The 19,321-nt window shown below is 32.7% G+C and overlaps 2 protein-coding genes across 4 annotated transcripts in view; both read left to right on the forward strand.

The window, feature by feature from the left end:
* Nucleotides 1–8,252, forward strand: part of LOC109357497 (probable sulfate transporter 4.2) — a 10,046-nt gene extending 1,794 nt beyond the window's left edge. The window contains exons 3-17 of one of the 2 annotated variants that reach the window (XM_019601488.1): nucleotides 223–424; nucleotides 705–873; nucleotides 1,716–1,781; nucleotides 1,876–1,983; nucleotides 3,032–3,139; nucleotides 3,237–3,302; nucleotides 3,966–4,026; nucleotides 4,213–4,340; nucleotides 4,577–4,618; nucleotides 5,169–5,285; nucleotides 5,664–5,715; nucleotides 6,137–6,275; nucleotides 6,351–6,439; nucleotides 7,293–7,369; nucleotides 7,716–8,252. In XM_019601488.1, the coding sequence (XP_019457033.1) occupies nucleotides 223–424; nucleotides 705–873; nucleotides 1,716–1,781; nucleotides 1,876–1,983; nucleotides 3,032–3,139; nucleotides 3,237–3,302; nucleotides 3,966–4,026; nucleotides 4,213–4,340; nucleotides 4,577–4,618; nucleotides 5,169–5,285; nucleotides 5,664–5,715; nucleotides 6,137–6,275; nucleotides 6,351–6,439; nucleotides 7,293–7,369; nucleotides 7,716–8,042 (1,751 nt within the window). In that variant the 3' untranslated portion in view covers nucleotides 8,043–8,252. Of the gene's footprint in view, nucleotides 1–218; nucleotides 425–704; nucleotides 874–1,715; nucleotides 1,782–1,875; nucleotides 1,984–3,031; nucleotides 3,140–3,236; nucleotides 3,303–3,965; nucleotides 4,027–4,212; nucleotides 4,341–4,576; nucleotides 4,619–5,168; nucleotides 5,286–5,663; nucleotides 5,716–6,136; nucleotides 6,276–6,350; nucleotides 6,440–7,292; nucleotides 7,370–7,715 lie in introns of both variants that reach the window. The other variant, XM_019601489.1, reaches the window with a different exon arrangement.
* On the forward strand, nucleotides 10,558–13,323 carry LOC109356003 (sulfate transporter 4.1, chloroplastic-like). Of its 2 annotated transcripts, XM_019599319.1 has the most exons (5): nucleotides 10,558–10,786; nucleotides 11,208–11,346; nucleotides 11,422–11,510; nucleotides 12,364–12,440; nucleotides 12,787–13,323. In XM_019599319.1, exons 3-5 carry the CDS (start codon nucleotides 11,504–11,506, stop codon nucleotides 13,111–13,113), a joined length of 411 nt encoding a protein of 136 aa, XP_019454864.1. In that variant the 5' UTR covers nucleotides 10,558–10,786; nucleotides 11,208–11,346; nucleotides 11,422–11,503; the 3' UTR covers nucleotides 13,114–13,323. The 2 variants fall into 2 exon arrangements, with proteins under 2 accessions (XP_019454864.1, XP_019454863.1); XM_019599318.1 differs by lacking the exons at nucleotides 10,558–10,786; nucleotides 11,208–11,346; nucleotides 11,422–11,510 and having other exon boundaries at nucleotides 12,142–12,440.

Raw genomic sequence — 19,321 nt, forward strand, 5'->3', positions numbered from 1 at the left:
GCATGTATGTGCTATGCCTTGAATATACACCATGTCTGTGCTAGCACGTCTCAGAGTCTTGTTGTTATGAATCTTATCTTTCATTTGATCTAGACGAAGTTCTAGCTTTTGCACTCACCAGTTGTCTGTCAGTTTCATATTGTTTCTATGCATTATTGATCTTGTACATCCCAAAGTTCTATGGAATACCTGGTTATTAATGTTATTGTCTTTGCAAGGAAGACTCTGGTTTTGTGCCCATATTTGTTTATGCCATATTTGGGTCTTCTCGCCAGCTTGCTGTTGGCCCAGTAGCGTTGGTTTCTCTCTTGGTCTCTAATGTGCTAAGTGGCGTCGCTGATCCATCCACTGAATTATACACAGAGCTGGCAGTAATATTGGCTCTTATGGTTGGGATACTGGAGTGCATAATGGGACTTTTGAGGTATTTTTGCCATTCCTTATTTTCATGAATTTAGGTATCACATATTATCTTGCCAATGAATTCATGCATCGACAATTGATTATTTTGATATGCGAGTAAAGATGGCTATAATAATGTGATACTAATTGTAATGACTTAATACATTATAGTAGGAGGAGGGACTGGACTTCTGTATCAGTTATATGATATTCTGTAAACTAAGCACTCAGCATCAATCATGACATCTTTGTCAAATGGATTTAAGTATAACCTTTATGTACTTGTCTTCTGGTCATTTCAGGCTAGGATGGCTGATTCGTTTCATTAGTCATTCGGTGATCTCTGGCTTTACGACTGCTTCAGCCATTGTGATTGGTTTATCTCAAGTGAAATACTTCTTGGGGTATAATATTGACAAAAGTAGCAAGATCATACCACTGATAAAGAGCATAATTGCTGGAGCAGATAAGGTATTTATTACAGTCCCTGGTGTTTCTTGATTAATTTAAAATCTGAATTATTCACTTGGATTTCTTCCACTTGCAAGTATGTTCATGTATTAAATTTTACGGTAAAGCTTAAGTTGTGTTTCATATCATTACAACAGAAAATTAATCCTTATGTGTCCTTTTAATTTTAACTTTTAGTACAATACTTAGAGATGTTGATGATAACTAAACGGGGTAGGATAACAGTGGGTTTAGGATTTTGTTTGATGATAATTAGGTTTGCAAGGTAAATTATGGGTGGAAATAGATAGTTGGTGTTTTGAAGATTTATTGTATAGATGTTATGGGACGAAGAATTTGCAAGCAAGAAAATAGTGTTTAAGAGACAACTTAATGATTGCTTGGGTGCGGTGAATTGGGGTACCTGCCAAATTGGGATGCAGGGTTTGATGGGTTCTTGGACCAACCTACACAAGGAACAATGAGGTTTTTTTAAAGGAAAGTTAAATAAAGTAATAAACAAGGTATTTATGGTTCAAACGACAACTTTTCACTAGCCCTGCTGCCACTATCCTCTTCTAGTTGACATTTAGGCAAACATTATTCTTAATATACTTGGTCATGCTGCATGTTGATGTATACTTAATTTGAATTTTAACAAATTGAAGTACCCTTGAATATGACTAATATATTTTGCATCAAAATACTCATTTTGAACTTCAGCCTACAATGGCCCTGTAATTTTCTATCTTTAAATTACTATATAAATTCATTTGTCTATGTATTCTGCTTTCCTAAGTCATTCTGGTGTTTTCACGTATCAAATCCCTTTCTTTAACGGGGTAGCTTTTCCCCTTTTTTAGTTTTCATGGCCCCCTTTTGTGATGGGATCAGTCACGCTTGCGATATTGCTTGTCATGAAGCACCTGGTATGAACCTGTCTCTAATGTTTGGTAAAATACTTATTATCTTACTTATCAGCAACATACTAATTGTATTGAATTATTGATGTTATACATCCAGGGGAAATCGAGGAAACACTTGCGGTTCTTGAGAGCAGCCGGTCCTCTCACAGCAGTAGTTCTGGGAACAGTTTTTGTAAATATATTTCATCCATCATCAATTTCTTTGGTGAGAATCTATTAGATGAGATGAACTTAGTCTTTATAGTACAGCTTACCCAATGGGGCAATAATAGTACAAATTTGAGTAAAGCTACAAAAGTAACCGGCAAGGAATGATTATGTTGTTTGCTCATACCATTCCTTATACCCCTGTAATTATCATGCATAATTTTTTTTAGAATCGTCAAATTATTTCTGACAATTTTCTTCTAGGAGAAACATATAAAAGAAGTGGTTGATTAATTAACTGCATAATGGCCTAATTAACCACTCTTGGTTATGAGTATAATCCAGATACATAGTAGTCATGTCAACTTCCATTTTGCTTATATTTTTGGAGAATGTCTTATTCTCATATAAGAAGATAGCAATGTGTAAATTCCTATATCTTATTCTAAAGTGCTTCCAATTATCAAGTAAAATGTTTTTATTTAATTTTTAATGTCCGTTTTGCTGAATTGGTATAAATTGAAACTTTTCATATCAATCAATTTTCATGCTTCCATTTTCTATAATCATGTATTGGATTGAAATTGAGAATGGTTTTGAAGCCATAGTGCAGATAGAAAATCATGAAATGATATGATAAATGTGATCATTTTCTGATGCATGGAGCCAATAAAACCAGTATCTAAATTTTTTAGTTTATTTTTTCATTGAACATTATTATGGGCATTTATTTAACTTGTTGGTATGATAAAAACTAGTGTTTTAATTCCACTGCTAACCCTAAATAGGAAACTATTTGAGTCCACTCTTGTTATTCTATGCTCCAAGATAATTGTTGTAGCCATTCTTATGCTGTGATTACCTCCCTAATTGAGAAGGATGTTCTTTGTTATCTTGTTTGACCATTGAGTTTTTAATATTGTAAGAGTGTTAGAGTTGTGATAATTGTTTTAGCATTCTTCATTTACTTTCCTTTTTGTTGTCATATATGAATTCTTTGGTGAATGATAACAGTGTAGGATTTATGTCTTTAAGGCAGTAACATGTTGATGAAGCTAATAAAAATTAAGTTAGCAAACTGACAAATATTACTGATTTTTGATTAGGTAGGAGATATACCTCAGGGCCTTCCTAAATTTTCTATCCCTAGAGCTTTTGAGTATGCAGAGTCCTTAATTCCAACCGCTCTTCTCATAACTGGTGTCGCTATGTTGGTTAGATCTTTTTCCCCATTTGGTTTACCTATTTAAGTGTGATTAAAGTAGAAGGTTGGGAAGTTGTTCTCCATTTACATAAAAATTTAATATACAGGAATCAGTGGGAATTGCCAAGGCATTAGCAGCGAAGAATGGGTATGAGTTGGATTCAAATCAAGAGGTATATTTCTTTCCAAAATACATTTACAACTCCCTGTTTGGTGGCTGTTGTTAGTATCTCTAATCAGGTTATACACCCTGGAATAGGATATGGATTTGATTAAGTAACATCCTTGCCAATTATTGGATATGTTATTTTGTTTTTAGAACATAAAATTATGCAAGAAACTTGTTTGGAGCTTGTTCAGTTTCTCAATAGGCTTGTAGGCTATAAGGTCTGGTTATAGCTAAAGTAAAAGGGCAAACGGGTGCTTTAAAGCTCCCTCTATGTATGGGATCCAGGAAGGGTCAGACTCACTGCGGGTTAGGAGTAGGCACCCTTACCTTGCATTAGCATGAGGTTGATTCCACTGCTCAAACCTGTGACCTCCAAGTCTCATGGCGGCAAGCCGACAAATTCAACAGTTATACCAAAGATTTGATTGGTCGTCAGTTCAGTTGGTTAAGGTACGGGGCATAAAGTGAGAGTGTCCAGATTCAAATCCCGGGAAGTGCGCTCTCCCCCCCCCCCCCCTTGAAAAATAAAATAGAAAATAGTTTGGCCGTAAAATAAAATACCAAGGATTTGATTGAATCAATAGTAAAAAGAGAAATATAGGAAGACAGGTTGCTGTTTTCTTGAGTAGAATACTTCATAACTATTCTTTTGAATATTTTTGGGCAGTTGTTTGGTCTTGGTGTTTCCAATGTTCTCGGTTCATTCTTTTCAGCATATCCCACCACAGGTAAGACTTCTTTGTAACTCTGAAAACTAAAATAAGGAGTCAATATTTGGAGTTTGCTAATTTGATTATTGGTGCCAACGCGTCAATTGATTTCAAGATTATGATTTTACTGAAAATGAAATTCACTTTTAAATGTAAAAGAATATACTGGACAATTTTTTCATTTATTTTGGATGAGTAATGCAGGATCCTTTTCAAGGTCAGCTGTCAACCATGAAAGTGGTGCAAGATCAGGAATATCTGGGATTGTTTCAGCAATTATAATGACCTGTGCACTTATGTTCTTAACTCCACTATTTGAGTATATACCTCAGGTTTGTTTCCATTTCCTTATAGGCCATACAGATGCCATCTTGGATTCTCTCTATAAAAGCTAGAATGACATTTAATAGGAAACGGTGTGAAGAAATTTGAAGTTTTCCTTTTCTTCGTATTGATCTTATTTTTATACTTAGTTCTTGTTACCTTATTCTGACACTCGTTTGAATTTAAGAGATTCATTTTCTTGTGTGGAGGTCTGACTAATAATGTTATGGTTGCAATTATCCAGTGTACTCTTGCTGCCATCGTGATCTCTGCTGTGATAGGTCTGGTAAGAATTCCCCTTCATGCTGAGGCATTAATTTCATGATCAACATCCATGGATAGTTAGAAATGATGTTTTATTTAATTCAGAAACAAGAGGAAGAAGTGACTTTACTATAAGTAACTGTATTAGTCTTATGTGGTAGACCGGAAACTCTAAAATTTAATGGAGTTCATTTCTATCCTTGTTAGACTTTTATGATGCATCTTTGATCTTTATGTCATCATTAATTTTTGGTTTTGTTTTGGAATCTAATCCACTGCACAGAAGTGTTTATTTAGCTTTTACTGTTAGTTTTATTATTCTAATATCACAACAACTCTGTTTATTACTGATTATCTAGTTTGTGTGGAATATTTTCATGTCTAACTCAACTAATTTTATAATATGCAAATTTAAGCGATGGTCTCTTGCAGAAACTTTTAGTTTAGCTGCTAAATCATTTTTCTGGTTAACTTGTTTGTCTAAACTCTAAAGTCGACTGACTAAGTTTAGCATGTTATCACCCTTTTCCCATCTTGGCATTTACTCTTATTTTTCGGCATGATCATTTCAGGTAGATTATGATGTGGCCAGTTTTTTGTGGCGTGTAGATAAGAAAGATTTTCTTCTTTGGATTATTACCAGCACAACTACATTATTCCTTGGTATTGAGATTGGCGTAATTGTTGGGGTAAGGACAAAGTAATTTGTTATATAATTAATGACTGTGTAATGCTTGCAGAATTTTCCTTTTCCTTCTTATTTGTTGGGTAAGAAACTCTTCATATCCTGATGCATCTCCATACTGTAGTAACTCAGTTGTTGTTAAGAAACTCTTCACATTCATCGTGATATCATATTAGCTGGTTATAATTACTCTGGTCCTTCAATTTCTGTTTATTTCATTCCAGAAGATAGAAGACATGGTTATGAAATCATTTTAGGATATTGATCTCATTAGTCAAATGCTGTAAAATGATTTCCCTGTATTTCACTTGCCAAGGTTGCTGCTTATTCCACATACTAAGATAATCACTTTTCAGACTTTATAAGCATTTTGAAATTGTAGGTTTGCGCTTCTCTTGCCTTCGTCATTCACGAGTCAGCAAACCCACATATTGGTAAGTTGATTTGTCTAGATTCATTTTACGTATGTCGTTGTTCATTTCATCATGCATGGAGTCGAATTGCATATCGTATCTTCCACATGCACATATCCAAGAATCATGTCATTCATGTAAGTATTAATTGAAAAGTAAACTTAAAACTTTATTTACTGATGGCAAACTTGAACCTGAGTCCTAAAGTGGTAAGACCAATCTTGGGTTTTTATGTATAAGCATATAAGGAAAAAATGATTTTATAATCTTCGGAAGACCATTTTCTGATTGATGGCAAACCTATACAAAATAAAGGAATGCTAGCTAACAGCTCTGCAGTAAAAAGGAAGCGTCATATACGACAAATTGTTTTACTTTTAGGTTTAATGGAATTCTAGCTAATAATTGAGTATGCTGATATTGTTATTGATGTCCGCTGCAGCTATTTTGGGTCGTTTGCCGGGAACAACTGTGTATAGAAATGTTAAACAGTATCCTGAAGCATATGCATACAATGGAATTGTAATTGTCCGTGTTGATGCTCCTATTTATTTTGCAAACACAAGTTACATAAAGGACAGGTAACAAGAAATCAACTATAACTGACATTTTTCCTATCAAGGGTGTTGTTTAATTCCTTTAGATTTCTCTATCAGGTTGCGGGAATATGAAGTTACTGTTGATACTTCAACAAGACGTGGACCTGAGGTTGAAAGAATTTATTTTGTTATTCTAGAGATGGCTCGTAAGTCTTGCTTACCCAGTGCTCAAAGAATACGCGTTTTGTTTAGTTTTTCTACTTACTGTGTTATTTACTAGTTCAACATCTGAAATAGATAAAATCCTAAAAATATATCAAAATCCACGATGAGCAAGGAAAACACGAAAATCATTTTTTATTGTATTGTTCATGCATTCAAAGTTGAGATCAGTCTAGAACATACAACAAGAAAACAAAAACAATGCTAGAAGGCGTTCTTTGACTCAGAAAATACTTCCAATAACCCTAACATCAAAGACTGAGAAAACATTGAAGAAAAAGCTTCAAGGAACAAAATCCTAGCATACTGAGAAACATGTTAGCCCATAATTGTGTTCAAAACATAAAACAAAAACCTGTAAGGATCCGATTGCAAGGTATGAAACTTGAGTCCCAAAGTGAAAGTATGAGTTCCAGCATGGGTTTTATATGGCCTCGTGCTCTCCAACCACAACAGTTAGCTTTTGTGGTGCAGTTCTCTCAAGATTTAAATCACATGTCTTAGCACTTATCCTTTTTGAATTGTTTCCACTACCAGCATAGGTTCGGATGCCATTTTCCATTAAATGGTTTTCATATTCGTTGATGTAATTCTTAACATCTGCATTTTGAGTTGAATAGTACAAATTAATTCTAAATTTTGGTTTCTGCAGACTCTATGCATTTGAAGTTTTGTGCTATTTTGATTGCTACTTTTTAGTTCCCTATGATTTCTGAATTACATGAACAGCATTGTACTGATGTTTTTAAATGTTCACTCATTTGCTCATAAACTAAACCATGAAAAGGATGATGATGCTTGATCTTTATTCTAAGTAAATGGTTATGATGCTTGCAGCCGTTACCTACATCGACTCTAGTGCTGTTCAAGCTTTGAAGGACTTGTATCAGGAATACAAATTAAGGGACATTCAGGTAGAATAGGATTTTGGAATTTCAGTTGACCGTTAGAATTCTTGTATCATTATAATGATCCGTTTGCGAGTTGGGTTTTGGAGGGGAAAGAATAGAGGAGACTTCAGAGCCATGAAATACACTTGTGTGATGACTCTGAAGTTTTCTCTTTCCCTTCTTTCCCCTTTTGCAAGCTGGGTTTTGGAGGGCAAGGAAGGGAGAGGTAAGGCTTCAGAGCCATGAAATGAAATACACTTGTGAGATGATTCTGAAACATTTCCTTTGTCTTGTTTTCCCTCCAAAACCGAACTTGCGAGTCGCAAATGGACCGTAATGTATACCAATTAAAATGGGTTTTTTCTTGCAGATTGCAATATCCAATCCAAGCCCAGAAGTTCTGCTTACCCTGTCTAAATCTGGTCTGGTTGAGTTGATAGGCAAAGAATGGTACTTTGTGAGAGTACATGATGCTGTTCAAGTTTGTTTGCAGCATGTGCAAAGCTTGAAAGGTGGATCTAACATTTCACAACCATCACATGCTTTATCAGAAGACAAACCAAGTGTATATGGGCGATTACTGAAACAAACAGGGGAGAACCTTGCAATTTCAGATTTGGAGTCTGGTAATGGCAGGCCTCCACTTTCCATGGACAAAGATCCTCACTTGGAGCCATTGTTGTCCAAAGAACATTGAATTCTGCTTCGTATGAAAAAGACGGTCCAGTACACGAGGTTCCTACTCAATGGGATATGAGGAGGGTGAATGTATGCAGCATTACTCCTGCAAGGTCGGGGAACTGCATTGTATGGTCTAAAAAAAGTGTTTAGCCATTTTTTCAGATAATTTTATAATGAATAGGCTTTATTGTTACAAAACCAGATGCAATCAAACTAATGTTAAAAAATAAACTGCATAATATTTTGGTTAGCCAATTGTTGTAAAATTTACTGATTGAAAATTAAGAAAGAATTTATTGTGTATTTTATGTTATCTTGGGTGAAACTCTCTTATCCAACTAATTTGTCTATATACCTGATTTTATTATGAATAAAAAGGTTTAATTACCAGGTTACCTACCTTGGTTTAATGGTTGTTGTTTGAGAATCTATTAAATAAGACATGATTAAGAATAAATGTATTAGGAGGAAACAATAAAATATTGTGTTGTCGATCAATTCATGTAATCGACTTCACTCAATGAGGCTAAAACCTGTTTATTGTTGTTGGATGGTTTATCGGATAAGGAACTATTCATTTCTAGGGTGTGTGACTGTCCTTTCCAACAAGTGTTGTCTATGAATTCAACGTACTTGTTTTAATAAGTGAAGAATGAGAAACATGGCTCAACAATTTGATACATGAAAGTAGGATATTTAAAGTTTGTGTAATAAATAACTCTTCCCCCTAACCTCCTCTGCTGCTCCACCCATAATGGTGGTTTGTGATTAGAGGCTAAATGTACAGTTTGTTGACAAAGTAAGGTAGCTAGATGGAATTCTAACCAGTGAAGTGTCTCATTGCTAGGCATATTTTGATGGGACAAAGATCTGTTATCTAAAACCGTGTCCAAAATCATGTCCTGGACCGATAATATTGAAGCAAAAACAGAAAAAGTAATGAATATTTTTTAATTGACATTACATGTTTTTATTATTCCGAGACATGGTTTGGACAATAAATCCTTGTCCGTTTTGAGGAAGCTGCACCAGACCATTTTGGCAAATTTTTGTGCTTAGAAAGTTTAGATCTTGTCATTCCTTCACTAAACTAACCCTGTTTCTTTGTTTTTCTCCTTTTGCTTTTCCAGCAGTGTTGTTTTTTTGTTGTTCATTAAACTCAATATTGTCGTGTTTTCCCTTCTTGTAGTTTTTTTCATCCAATTTCTAGTTTCTATATTTCATTTGATCATTGACTTATATATGATTGTAGTCATTTTTGTTATTACTATATAGTTATGATTTAAGTTGAAATAGGATTAAAAAAGTTATAAACTTACCAATTGATATAAACTAAGAGGTATCTAATGTGAAAATCAATGGATCCAACAAGTCTAATACAACTCAGACTCATTATGAGTCTAATAAACTAAGAGAGATTACGAGTTTAAATACCGGAAATAAACTTTTCGTTTATAAGGGTAAAACTCCATAAATCTATCCTGTCAAACCTCATTATATAAAAACCCGTCATCCTTTTACTTATCCTAGAGATCCAACTCACAAACTTTGGAAGAGTTTATAGATTCAGTTGGGAACAAACTCAGAAATAAGAGTGGATACTCTGAGCTTCTCAACTCCTATGCACCCTTCAATTTAGTAATGCAAATCCTTAATTGAAGAATTCACATGCAATAAAACTCAAATCCTTCAACTTAGTATTGCAAATCCTTAACTCAAGCATGCCATGGTTGCTGCTAAAACAATATGCACAGTGATAGTTTCATGGTTTCATCCTTTTTACCCCTTAACTTATAACCTTTTCCAGACACTATTCCAAAAACTGAAACTTCAATCTATATCAATTGTAAACTTCACGTTTTCCTTCTTATTTGACATCTCATAATTGACCCCACTTCATCATTCAACACCTCTAACAGGTCCTAAAGTCATTGCTTAAAAGGTTAGATTTACTTGGAATACTTTAAGTCCCACATCGTTGTGAGCAATGAGGCTCACCAAATATGAAGCCTATAAATAAAAGGCCCAAAGCTAGAATGAAACTTGCCTTAAACTAATGAGTAAGGAAAACAAAGCGAACGGTGGGAACCGGTCGCAGCATCCATTTAATGGTTTGCATGAATTTATGGAGGGATTATAGGCTAGCCGAGTGTTGACGCTGCTTACTTTGCAGAACTCACTTGTGCAGGCCTCCCAAAAATACTCCCCACTATACAGTATAAATAATATTTACTTTTAATATTTATTTCTGCTATTTTAAAAAAATTAATTTGTTTTTCATATTAGATTTGTAATTTATGTAAGGGGAATATGAATTAAAAATAGACAAATACTTTAAAATGTGAATTATTCTTTTCTTAATTATGATGAAATTAGTCTATGTATGGATATTATTGTCAAATTATTTATTGATGATAAGGAAATTTGTTGCAAGCTCACTATAGTAATAACTCAACAATGTAAAATAAGTAAATTATAGAGTAAAAGTGATTATTTCAATAACTGGTTATAATTACTCTGGTCCTTCAATTTCTGTTTATTTCATTCCAGAAGATAGAAGACATGGTTATGAAATCATTTTAGGATATTGATCTCATTAGTCAAATGCTGTAAAATGATTTCCCTGTATTTCACTTGCCAAGGTTGCTGCTTATTCCACATACTAAGATAATCACTTTTCAGACTTTATAAGCATTTTGAAATTGTAGGTTTGCGCTTCTCTTGCCTTCGTCATTCACGAGTCAGCAAACCCACATATTGGTAAGTTGATTTGTCTAGATTCATTTTACGTATGTCGTTGTTCATTTCATCATGCATGGAGTCGAATTGCATATCGTATCTTCCACATGCACATATCCAAGAATCATGTCATTCATGTAAGTATTAATTGAAAAGTAAACTTAAAACTTTATTTACTGATGGCAAACTTGAACCTGAGTCCTAAAGTGGTAAGACCAATCTTGGGTTTTTATGTATAAGCATATAAGGAAAAAATGATTTTATAATCTTCGGAAGACCATTTTCTGATTGATGGCAAACCTATACAAAATAAAGGAATGCTAGCTAACAGCTCTGCAGTAAAAAGGAAGCGTCATATACGACAAATTGTTTTACTTTTAGGTTTAATGGAATTCTAGCTAATAATTGAGTATGCTGATATTGTTATTGATGTCCGCTGCAGCTATTTTGGGTCGTTTGCCGGGAACAACTGTGTATAGAAATGTTAAACAGTATCCTGAAGCATATGCATACAATGGAATTGTAATTGTCCGTGTTGATGCTCCTATTTATTTTGCAAACACAAGTTACATAAAGGACAGGTAACAAGAAATCAACTATAACTGACATTTTTCCTATCAAGGGTGTTGTTTAATTCCTTTAGATTTCTCTATCAGGTTGCGGGAATATGAAGTTACTGTTGATACTTCAACAAGACGTGGACCTGAGGTTGAAAGAATTTATTTTGTTATTCTAGAGATGGCTCGTAAGTCTTGCTTACCCAGTGCTCAAAGAATACGCGTTTTGTTTAGTTTTTCTACTTACTGTGTTATTTACTAGTTCAACATCTGAAATAGATAAAATCCTAAAAATATATCAAAATCCACGATGAGCAAGGAAAACACGAAAATCATTTTTTATTGTATTGTTCATGCATTCAAAGTTGAGATCAGTCTAGAACATACAACAAGAAAACAAAAACAATGCTAGAAGGCGTTCTTTGACTCAGAAAATACTTCCAATAACCCTAACATCAAAGACTGAGAAAACATTGAAGAAAAAGCTTCAAGGAACAAAATCCTAGCATACTGAGAAACATGTTAGCCCATAATTGTGTTCAAAACATAAAACAAAAACCTGTAAGGATCCGATTGCAAGGTATGAAACTTGAGTCCCAAAGTGAAAGTATGAGTTCCAGCATGGGTTTTATATGGCCTCGTGCTCTCCAACCACAACAGTTAGCTTTTGTGGTGCAGTTCTCTCAAGATTTAAATCACATGTCTTAGCACTTATCCTTTTTGAATTGTTTCCACTACCAGCATAGGTTCGGATGCCATTTTCCATTAAATGGTTTTCATATTCGTTGATGTAATTCTTAACATCTGCATTTTGAGTTGAATAGTACAAATTAATTCTAAATTTTGGTTTCTGCAGACTCTATGCATTTGAAGTTTTGTGCTATTTTGATTGCTACTTTTTAGTTCCCTATGATTTCTGAATTACATGAACAGCATTGTACTGATGTTTTTAAATGTTCACTCATTTGCTCATAAACTAAACCATGAAAAGGATGATGATGCTTGATCTTTATTCTAAGTAAATGGTTATGATGCTTGCAGCCGTTACCTACATCGACTCTAGTGCTGTTCAAGCTTTGAAGGACTTGTATCAGGAATACAAATTAAGGGACATTCAGGTAGAATAGGATTTTGGAATTTCAGTTGACCGTTAGAATTCTTGTATCATTATAATGATCCGTTTGCGAGTTGGGTTTTGGAGGGGAAAGAATAGAGGAGACTTCAGAGCCATGAAATACACTTGTGTGATGACTCTGAAGTTTTCTCTTTCCCTTCTTTCCCCTTTTGCAAGCTGGGTTTTGGAGGGCAAGGAAGGGAGAGGTAAGGCTTCAGAGCCATGAAATGAAATACACTTGTGAGATGATTCTGAAACATTTCCTTTGTCTTGTTTTCCCTCCAAAACCGAACTTGCGAGTCGCAAATGGACCGTAATGTATACCAATTAAAATGGGTTTTTTCTTGCAGATTGCAATATCCAATCCAAGCCCAGAAGTTCTGCTTACCCTGTCTAAATCTGGTCTGGTTGAGTTGATAGGCAAAGAATGGTACTTTGTGAGAGTACATGATGCTGTTCAAGTTTGTTTGCAGCATGTGCAAAGCTTGAAAGGTGGATCTAACATTTCACAACCATCACATGCTTTATCAGAAGACAAACCAAGTGTATATGGGCGATTACTGAAACAAACAGGGGAGAACCTTGCAATTTCAGATTTGGAGTCTGGTAATGGCAGGCCTCCACTTTCCATGGACAAAGATCCTCACTTGGAGCCATTGTTGTCCAAAGAACATTGAATTCTGCTTCGTATGAAAAAGACGGTCCAGTACACGAGGTTCCTACTCAATGGGATATGAGGAGGGTGAATGTATGCAGCATTACTCCTGCAAGGTCGGGGAACTGCATTGTATGGTCTAAAAAAAGTGTTTAGCCATTTTTTCAGATAATTTTATAATGAATAGGCTTTATTGTTACAAAACCAGATGCAATCAAACTAATGTTAAAAAATAAACTGCATAATATTTTGGTTAGCCAATTGTTGTAAAATTTACTGATTGAAAATTAAGAAAGAATTTATTGTGTATTTTATGTTATCTTGGGTGAAACTCTCTTATCCAACTAATTTGTCTATATACCTGATTTTATTATGAATAAAAAGGTTTAATTACCAGGTTACCTACCTTGGTTTAATGGTTGTTGTTTGAGAATCTATTAAATAAGACATGATTAAGAATAAATGTATTAGGAGGAAACAATAAAATATTGTGTTGTCGATCAATTCATGTAATCGACTTCACTCAATGAGGCTAAAACCTGTTTATTGTTGTTGGATGGTTTATCGGATAAGGAACTATTCATTTCTAGGGTGTGTGACTGTCCTTTCCAACAAGTGTTGTCTATGAATTCAACGTACTTGTTTTAATAAGTGAAGAATGAGAAACATGGCTCAACAATTTGATACATGAAAGTAGGATATTTAAAGTTTGTGTAATAAATAACTCTTCCCCCTAACCTCCTCTGCTGCTCCACCCATAATGGTGGTTTGTGATTAGAGGCTAAATGTACAGTTTGTTGACAAAGTAAGGTAGCTAGATGGAATTCTAACCAGTGAAGTGTCTCATTGCTAGGCATATTTTGATGGGACAAAGATCTGTTATCTAAAACCGTGTCCAAAATCATGTCCTGGACCGATAATATTGAAGCAAAAACAGAAAAAGTAATGAATATTTTTTAATTGACATTACATGTTTTTATTATTCCGAGACATGGTTTGGACAATAAATCCTTGTCCGTTTTGAGGAAGCTGCACCAGACCATTTTGGCAAATTTTTGTGCTTAGAAAGTTTAGATCTTGTCATTCCTTCACTAAACTAACCCTGTTTCTTTGTTTTTCTCCTTTTGCTTTTCCAGCAGTGTTGTTTTTTTGTTGTTCATTAAACTCAATATTGTCGTGTTTTCCCTTCTTGTAGTTTTTTTCATCCAATTTCTAGTTTCTATATTTCATTTGATCATTGACTTATATATGATTGTAGTCATTTTTGTTATTACTATATAGTTATGATTTAAGTTGAAATAGGATTAAAAAAGTTATAAACTTACCAATTGATATAAACTAAGAGGTATCTAATGTGAAAATCAATGGATCCAACAAGTCTAATACAACTCAGACTCATTATGAGTCTAATAAACTAAGAGAGATTACGAGTTTAAATACCGGAAATAAACTTTTCGTTTATAAGGGTAAAACTCCATAAATCTATCCTGTCAAACCTCATTATATAAAAACCCGTCATCCTTTTACTTATCCTAGAGATCCAACTCACAAACTTTGGAAGAGTTTATAGATTCAGTTGGGAACAAACTCAGAAATAAGAGTGGATACTCTGAGCTTCTCAACTCCTATGCACCCTTCAATTTAGTAATGCAAATCCTTAATTGAAGAATTCACATGCAATAAAACTCAAATCCTTCAACTTAGTATTGCAAATCCTTAACTCAAGCATGCCATGGTTGCTGCTAAAACAATATGCACAGTGATAGTTTCATGGTTTCATCCTTTTTACCCCTTAACTTATAACCTTTTCCAGACACTATTCCAAAAACTGAAACTTCAATCTATATCAATTGTAAACTTCACGTTTTCCTTCTTATTTGACATCTCATAATTGACCCCACTTCATCATTCAACACCTCTAACAGGTCCTAAAGTCATTGCTTAAAAGGTTAGATTTACTTGGAATACTTTAAGTCCCACATCGTTGTGAGCAATGAGGCTCACCAAATATGAAGCCTATAAATAAAAGGCCCAAAGCTAGAATGAAACTTGCCTTAAACTAATGAGTAAGGAAAACAAAGCGAACGGTGGGAACCGGTCGCAGCATCCATTTAATGGTTTGCATGAATTTATGGAGGGATTATAGGCTAGCCGAGTGTTGACGCTGCTTACTTTGCAGAACTCACTTGTGCAGGCCTCCCAAAAATACTCCCCACTATACAGTATAAATAATATTTACTTTTAATATTTATTTCTGCTATTTTAAAAAAATTAATTTGTTTTTCATATTAGATTTGTAATTTATGTAAGGGGAATATGAATTAAAAATAGACAAATACTTTAAAATGTGAATTATTCTTTTCTTAATTATGATGAAATTAGTCTATGTATGGATATTATTGTCAAATTATTTATTGATGATAAGGAAATTTGTTGCAAGCTCACTATAGTAATAACTCAACAATGTAAAATAAGTAAATTATAGAGTAAAAGTGATTATTTCAATAACTTATGACATTTGATTTATAAGGTCTTCATATATATATATATATATATGTGAATTGATGCAAATATGGCCCCTAATTAGAGAAGGTGCCTCTTTGTTAACAAAAAAAGGGTTCTAATATGGATATAAGGAGCTTATGGGATTCAAAAAAATGTAACATTTTCATGTGTCAACAACTATCCTATTTTACAATTGATTTTTGTTTGGGTGAAGCACCTAGTACTACATGTATAAGTTATTTCTTGATTTACCACACAAGTTCAAGTGATTCAAATGGCCATTCCTTTTATTATCTTCATAAATTAAATTCTTATGGTGTGTTTGCATTTTTATTCGGGGAGCATATCTGCTGTCCATAAATGTGTGTCATTTTATATGTCAATTATGATTTATAGAAAAAATATATTTAAATTAAAATTTTAATAATTGATCATTTTTCTGACCAATCACAAGTAACGACATATTGCTTTTAGGCAATAGATATTTGTCCTTTTATTGGTTTCAAATTTCCAAATATATCTAATCCTTATATATATGTGTAAAAATTTATACATAATTATCTACATTATTCATCATTGATTTTAATTATTTTTATCAATGATAATTAAATATGAAAAATTGATAATATAATGATATTATATATAAGTTACAGTGTATACAATTTTTATCTTTGTATATTTAAGAATCTACTCAAATCACAATTTTCCTAATTATTTTAATCTACAAAAAAAAGTTGATTTTATTCCCTCTAATGCTTCTGGTAGTTGTGCCACGTAGGTCTGGGAGACTGAATTTAATAAAAAAAATAAAAGTCACCATTCTTATATGATTAAGAACATAATCAATTTGAGACAATTAAAAATAGTTTTCTTATAAAATTCAAATTTGATTTTCTGAAAGACTCGCTCACATTCAATCATTTTCATATTATTGTTCACAATATCATAAAAAATACGTTAAATTGTTAAATCATTTAATGCAAGATTTAGTAAATTTTTTAATAAAAATAAAATAAAAATAGAACGACTGAAACAATTAAATTGTTGTCAACCATTAATCATGCTTCTATATAATTTTGAGATTTTTCCTTTCTCTCATTTTTCGTATAATTTTTCCATTTTTAGAAAAAATTTGGCAATTAGAGAAGAGAGATATCACATGTTTTTAAAATAGGAATTAATATAATTAGTAGTTAATGTGAAATATTTTTTGTCTATAAATATAAAACCAATATTATGTACTCCTAATTAAAATTTTAAATTAAAACTTTCATAAACTAAAGAATAACTCTATAAAACTAAAAAAAAATCAATAATATTTTATCTCCATCTCAACATAGTAGTCTTCTCCAAGGTGAGATACATGTATGCAGAATTAATAGGGAACAGAACCTAACCATATCCGCTCACTTATTATGACTTGGTCGACCATGATTGGACCCAAATAGGTTGGGCCTTATTGAGTTTAGTGTCAAGTTTGAGTTCAAAAATTAGACCCGGTCAATATTTAGGGTGAGTAGGGACCAAACATGAACCGGCCCCTCCTATTGCCGCTCATTCATTATGTTTGTATCTGTCTCTGTTCAATTATGTATAGAATAATAATACATTTTTGGCCGAAAGTATCATTGATTCTATAATTTTTCATGATATATACAAGATTAATAATATATATACATATTTCACTTTATATGACAATTACATATTCATAATAATAAATAATATTGAGAATAATTTCTCTAAAATGAGTATGCATTATATTTAATCGAGTTCAGGTTTAAAGGCTCACTCGATTGATATTTATGGTCAATTAACTTCAGGTTCAAAAAATTACCTGAGCTCATGCTAACCCCTATGCAGGACATTGATATGAATAAAGATCATATATCCTAAAAAATTTATATCTTTATGTGACAAACTAATCATATTCTAGCAAGTAATATAAAATTATTTTCTGTTTCAATGATTTTTTTAATTAAATCTCACTTTTTAATTGAATTTTGACACAAATTAAGACATAGAGATAAATAATTTTCATTCCATTGATATGACAATGCTGATTTAGGCCTCGTTAGATATGGTCATTATTTTTATATCCAAAGTTAACGTAATGATCGAAATCAAATGAAATAGAAAATTAGAAAGTAAACCCATCTTTTCTTGATTGGAAGAATTCTAAAATGACGAAAAAATATATTTAATTCAATATAAAACAAATGTAAAATAATTTTTCCTCCAATAACTTAGTGACAAGATATACCTACCTTCATCACTTTCTAGATATGTCCTGTGTTCAAGTCATTGTCTTAAATTATGGAGACAACAAAGAAATATAAATGTTAAATGTATATAATATAAAATAATATTTTAACCAATAAGATATTGATCTAGTTGCGTAAGGTCTCGTTAGACCCCTAAGAAGTAATACTTGTTGAGATGAACATTTATATATCCCGAAACATATTAGTTTATTACTCAAAAGGGTGAGAATACTCTTCTTAATACCAAAAAAAGCTTTTAAATTTTATGAATGTAATATTTATGTAATGTTACATTCATTACCACTATACAACTACCATTCATTTGCGTTATTTTTTTGAAGAGTTAATGATAATTAAAAAACGATAGATAATAAATTGATTATGTATAAAATCTATACACCTTTAACATATATATTTTATATGATTTAAATATATAATATTGACGTTGCATGAAGTAATCTTATATTCCATGTGAATTATGTGTAACGCATAATAGAGAGAATACAACCAAAAATGTATCTATTGAACCGAGATCGTCTATCCCTTACTTTTTCTGTTTTGGTGTCTCTGGTCAATCAGTATTTGTAAATAAATAAAAAATAATTATTCAATTTAATTTTATTTTATAAAAATATTTTATTAAATACACGTGTCTAAATATTAATGGTCGAGACAGGATCGGAAAATCAATTTGGTACGGATGATCCCATATGTATTTATCGCATTATGGAAATCTCTGTACTGCTGACATGGCATGCTCGTATTTGTTAATTCATGGATCTCTTACCATTTACATAAGATAGGGAATAATTATTGTTTACGATGCTCCTTCCCTATAATATCAACTTAATTCTTTATATTTTTATTTTTGAGCAAAAACTTTAGATCAATTAATTAATGGCTCACTATAGTTATACATGTATTTAGGGATGACAATAAAAACTAAACTCGTGGGTACCCACCCGAGCCGAACTCAAATTTAATGGGGAAACCCAATGTGATTGGGTTCGGGTTCAGATTTTCCCCGAGTTTAAATTTCGGGTTCGGGTTTGGTATAGAAAAGACCCTAATCCGAACCCGCCCGAAGTAAGGTAATTCAATTTAAAATTGAAATTTCTATCATTTGCCCTTTGTTTTTTAATTTATAATTTCACTTTACATACTATTGAATCTTCAAACATAAAAGAAATGAAATAATACAAGATAAACAAACACTAATTATATAACACATAATTGACAAGTTTGAATTATTTTTGAGAAGATAGTTGACAACTTAATTAATTTTGATAACATTAATAGTACAAACATAATAATTGTTGGGTATTCTAAGTGTAAATGAAGAAGTCTCACATTAAAAAAAATGGATGAGTTAAAAAACATATAAGTGGATGGACCCCTAATGCCTTAAAATTTTAGGTCAAGATGTGGTGTCAAGTCCACTTATATATTTCTTTCTCTTAACTT

Source organism: Lupinus angustifolius, chromosome LG09 (assembly GCF_001865875.1).
Source record: "Lupinus angustifolius cultivar Tanjil chromosome LG09, LupAngTanjil_v1.0, whole genome shotgun sequence".
Classification (NCBI taxonomy): domain Eukaryota; kingdom Viridiplantae; phylum Streptophyta; class Magnoliopsida; order Fabales; family Fabaceae; genus Lupinus; species Lupinus angustifolius.

Coding starts and splice junctions, on each gene's coding strand:
- LOC109356003 (XM_019599318.1), top strand. CDS start 12,345: ATGGTTATGATGCTTGCAGCCGTTACCTACATCGACTCTAGTGCTGTT. Junction 12,441..12,786: donor ACAAATTAAGGGACATTCAG/GTAGAATAGGAT, acceptor TTTTTCTTGCAG/ATTGCAATATCCAATCCAAG.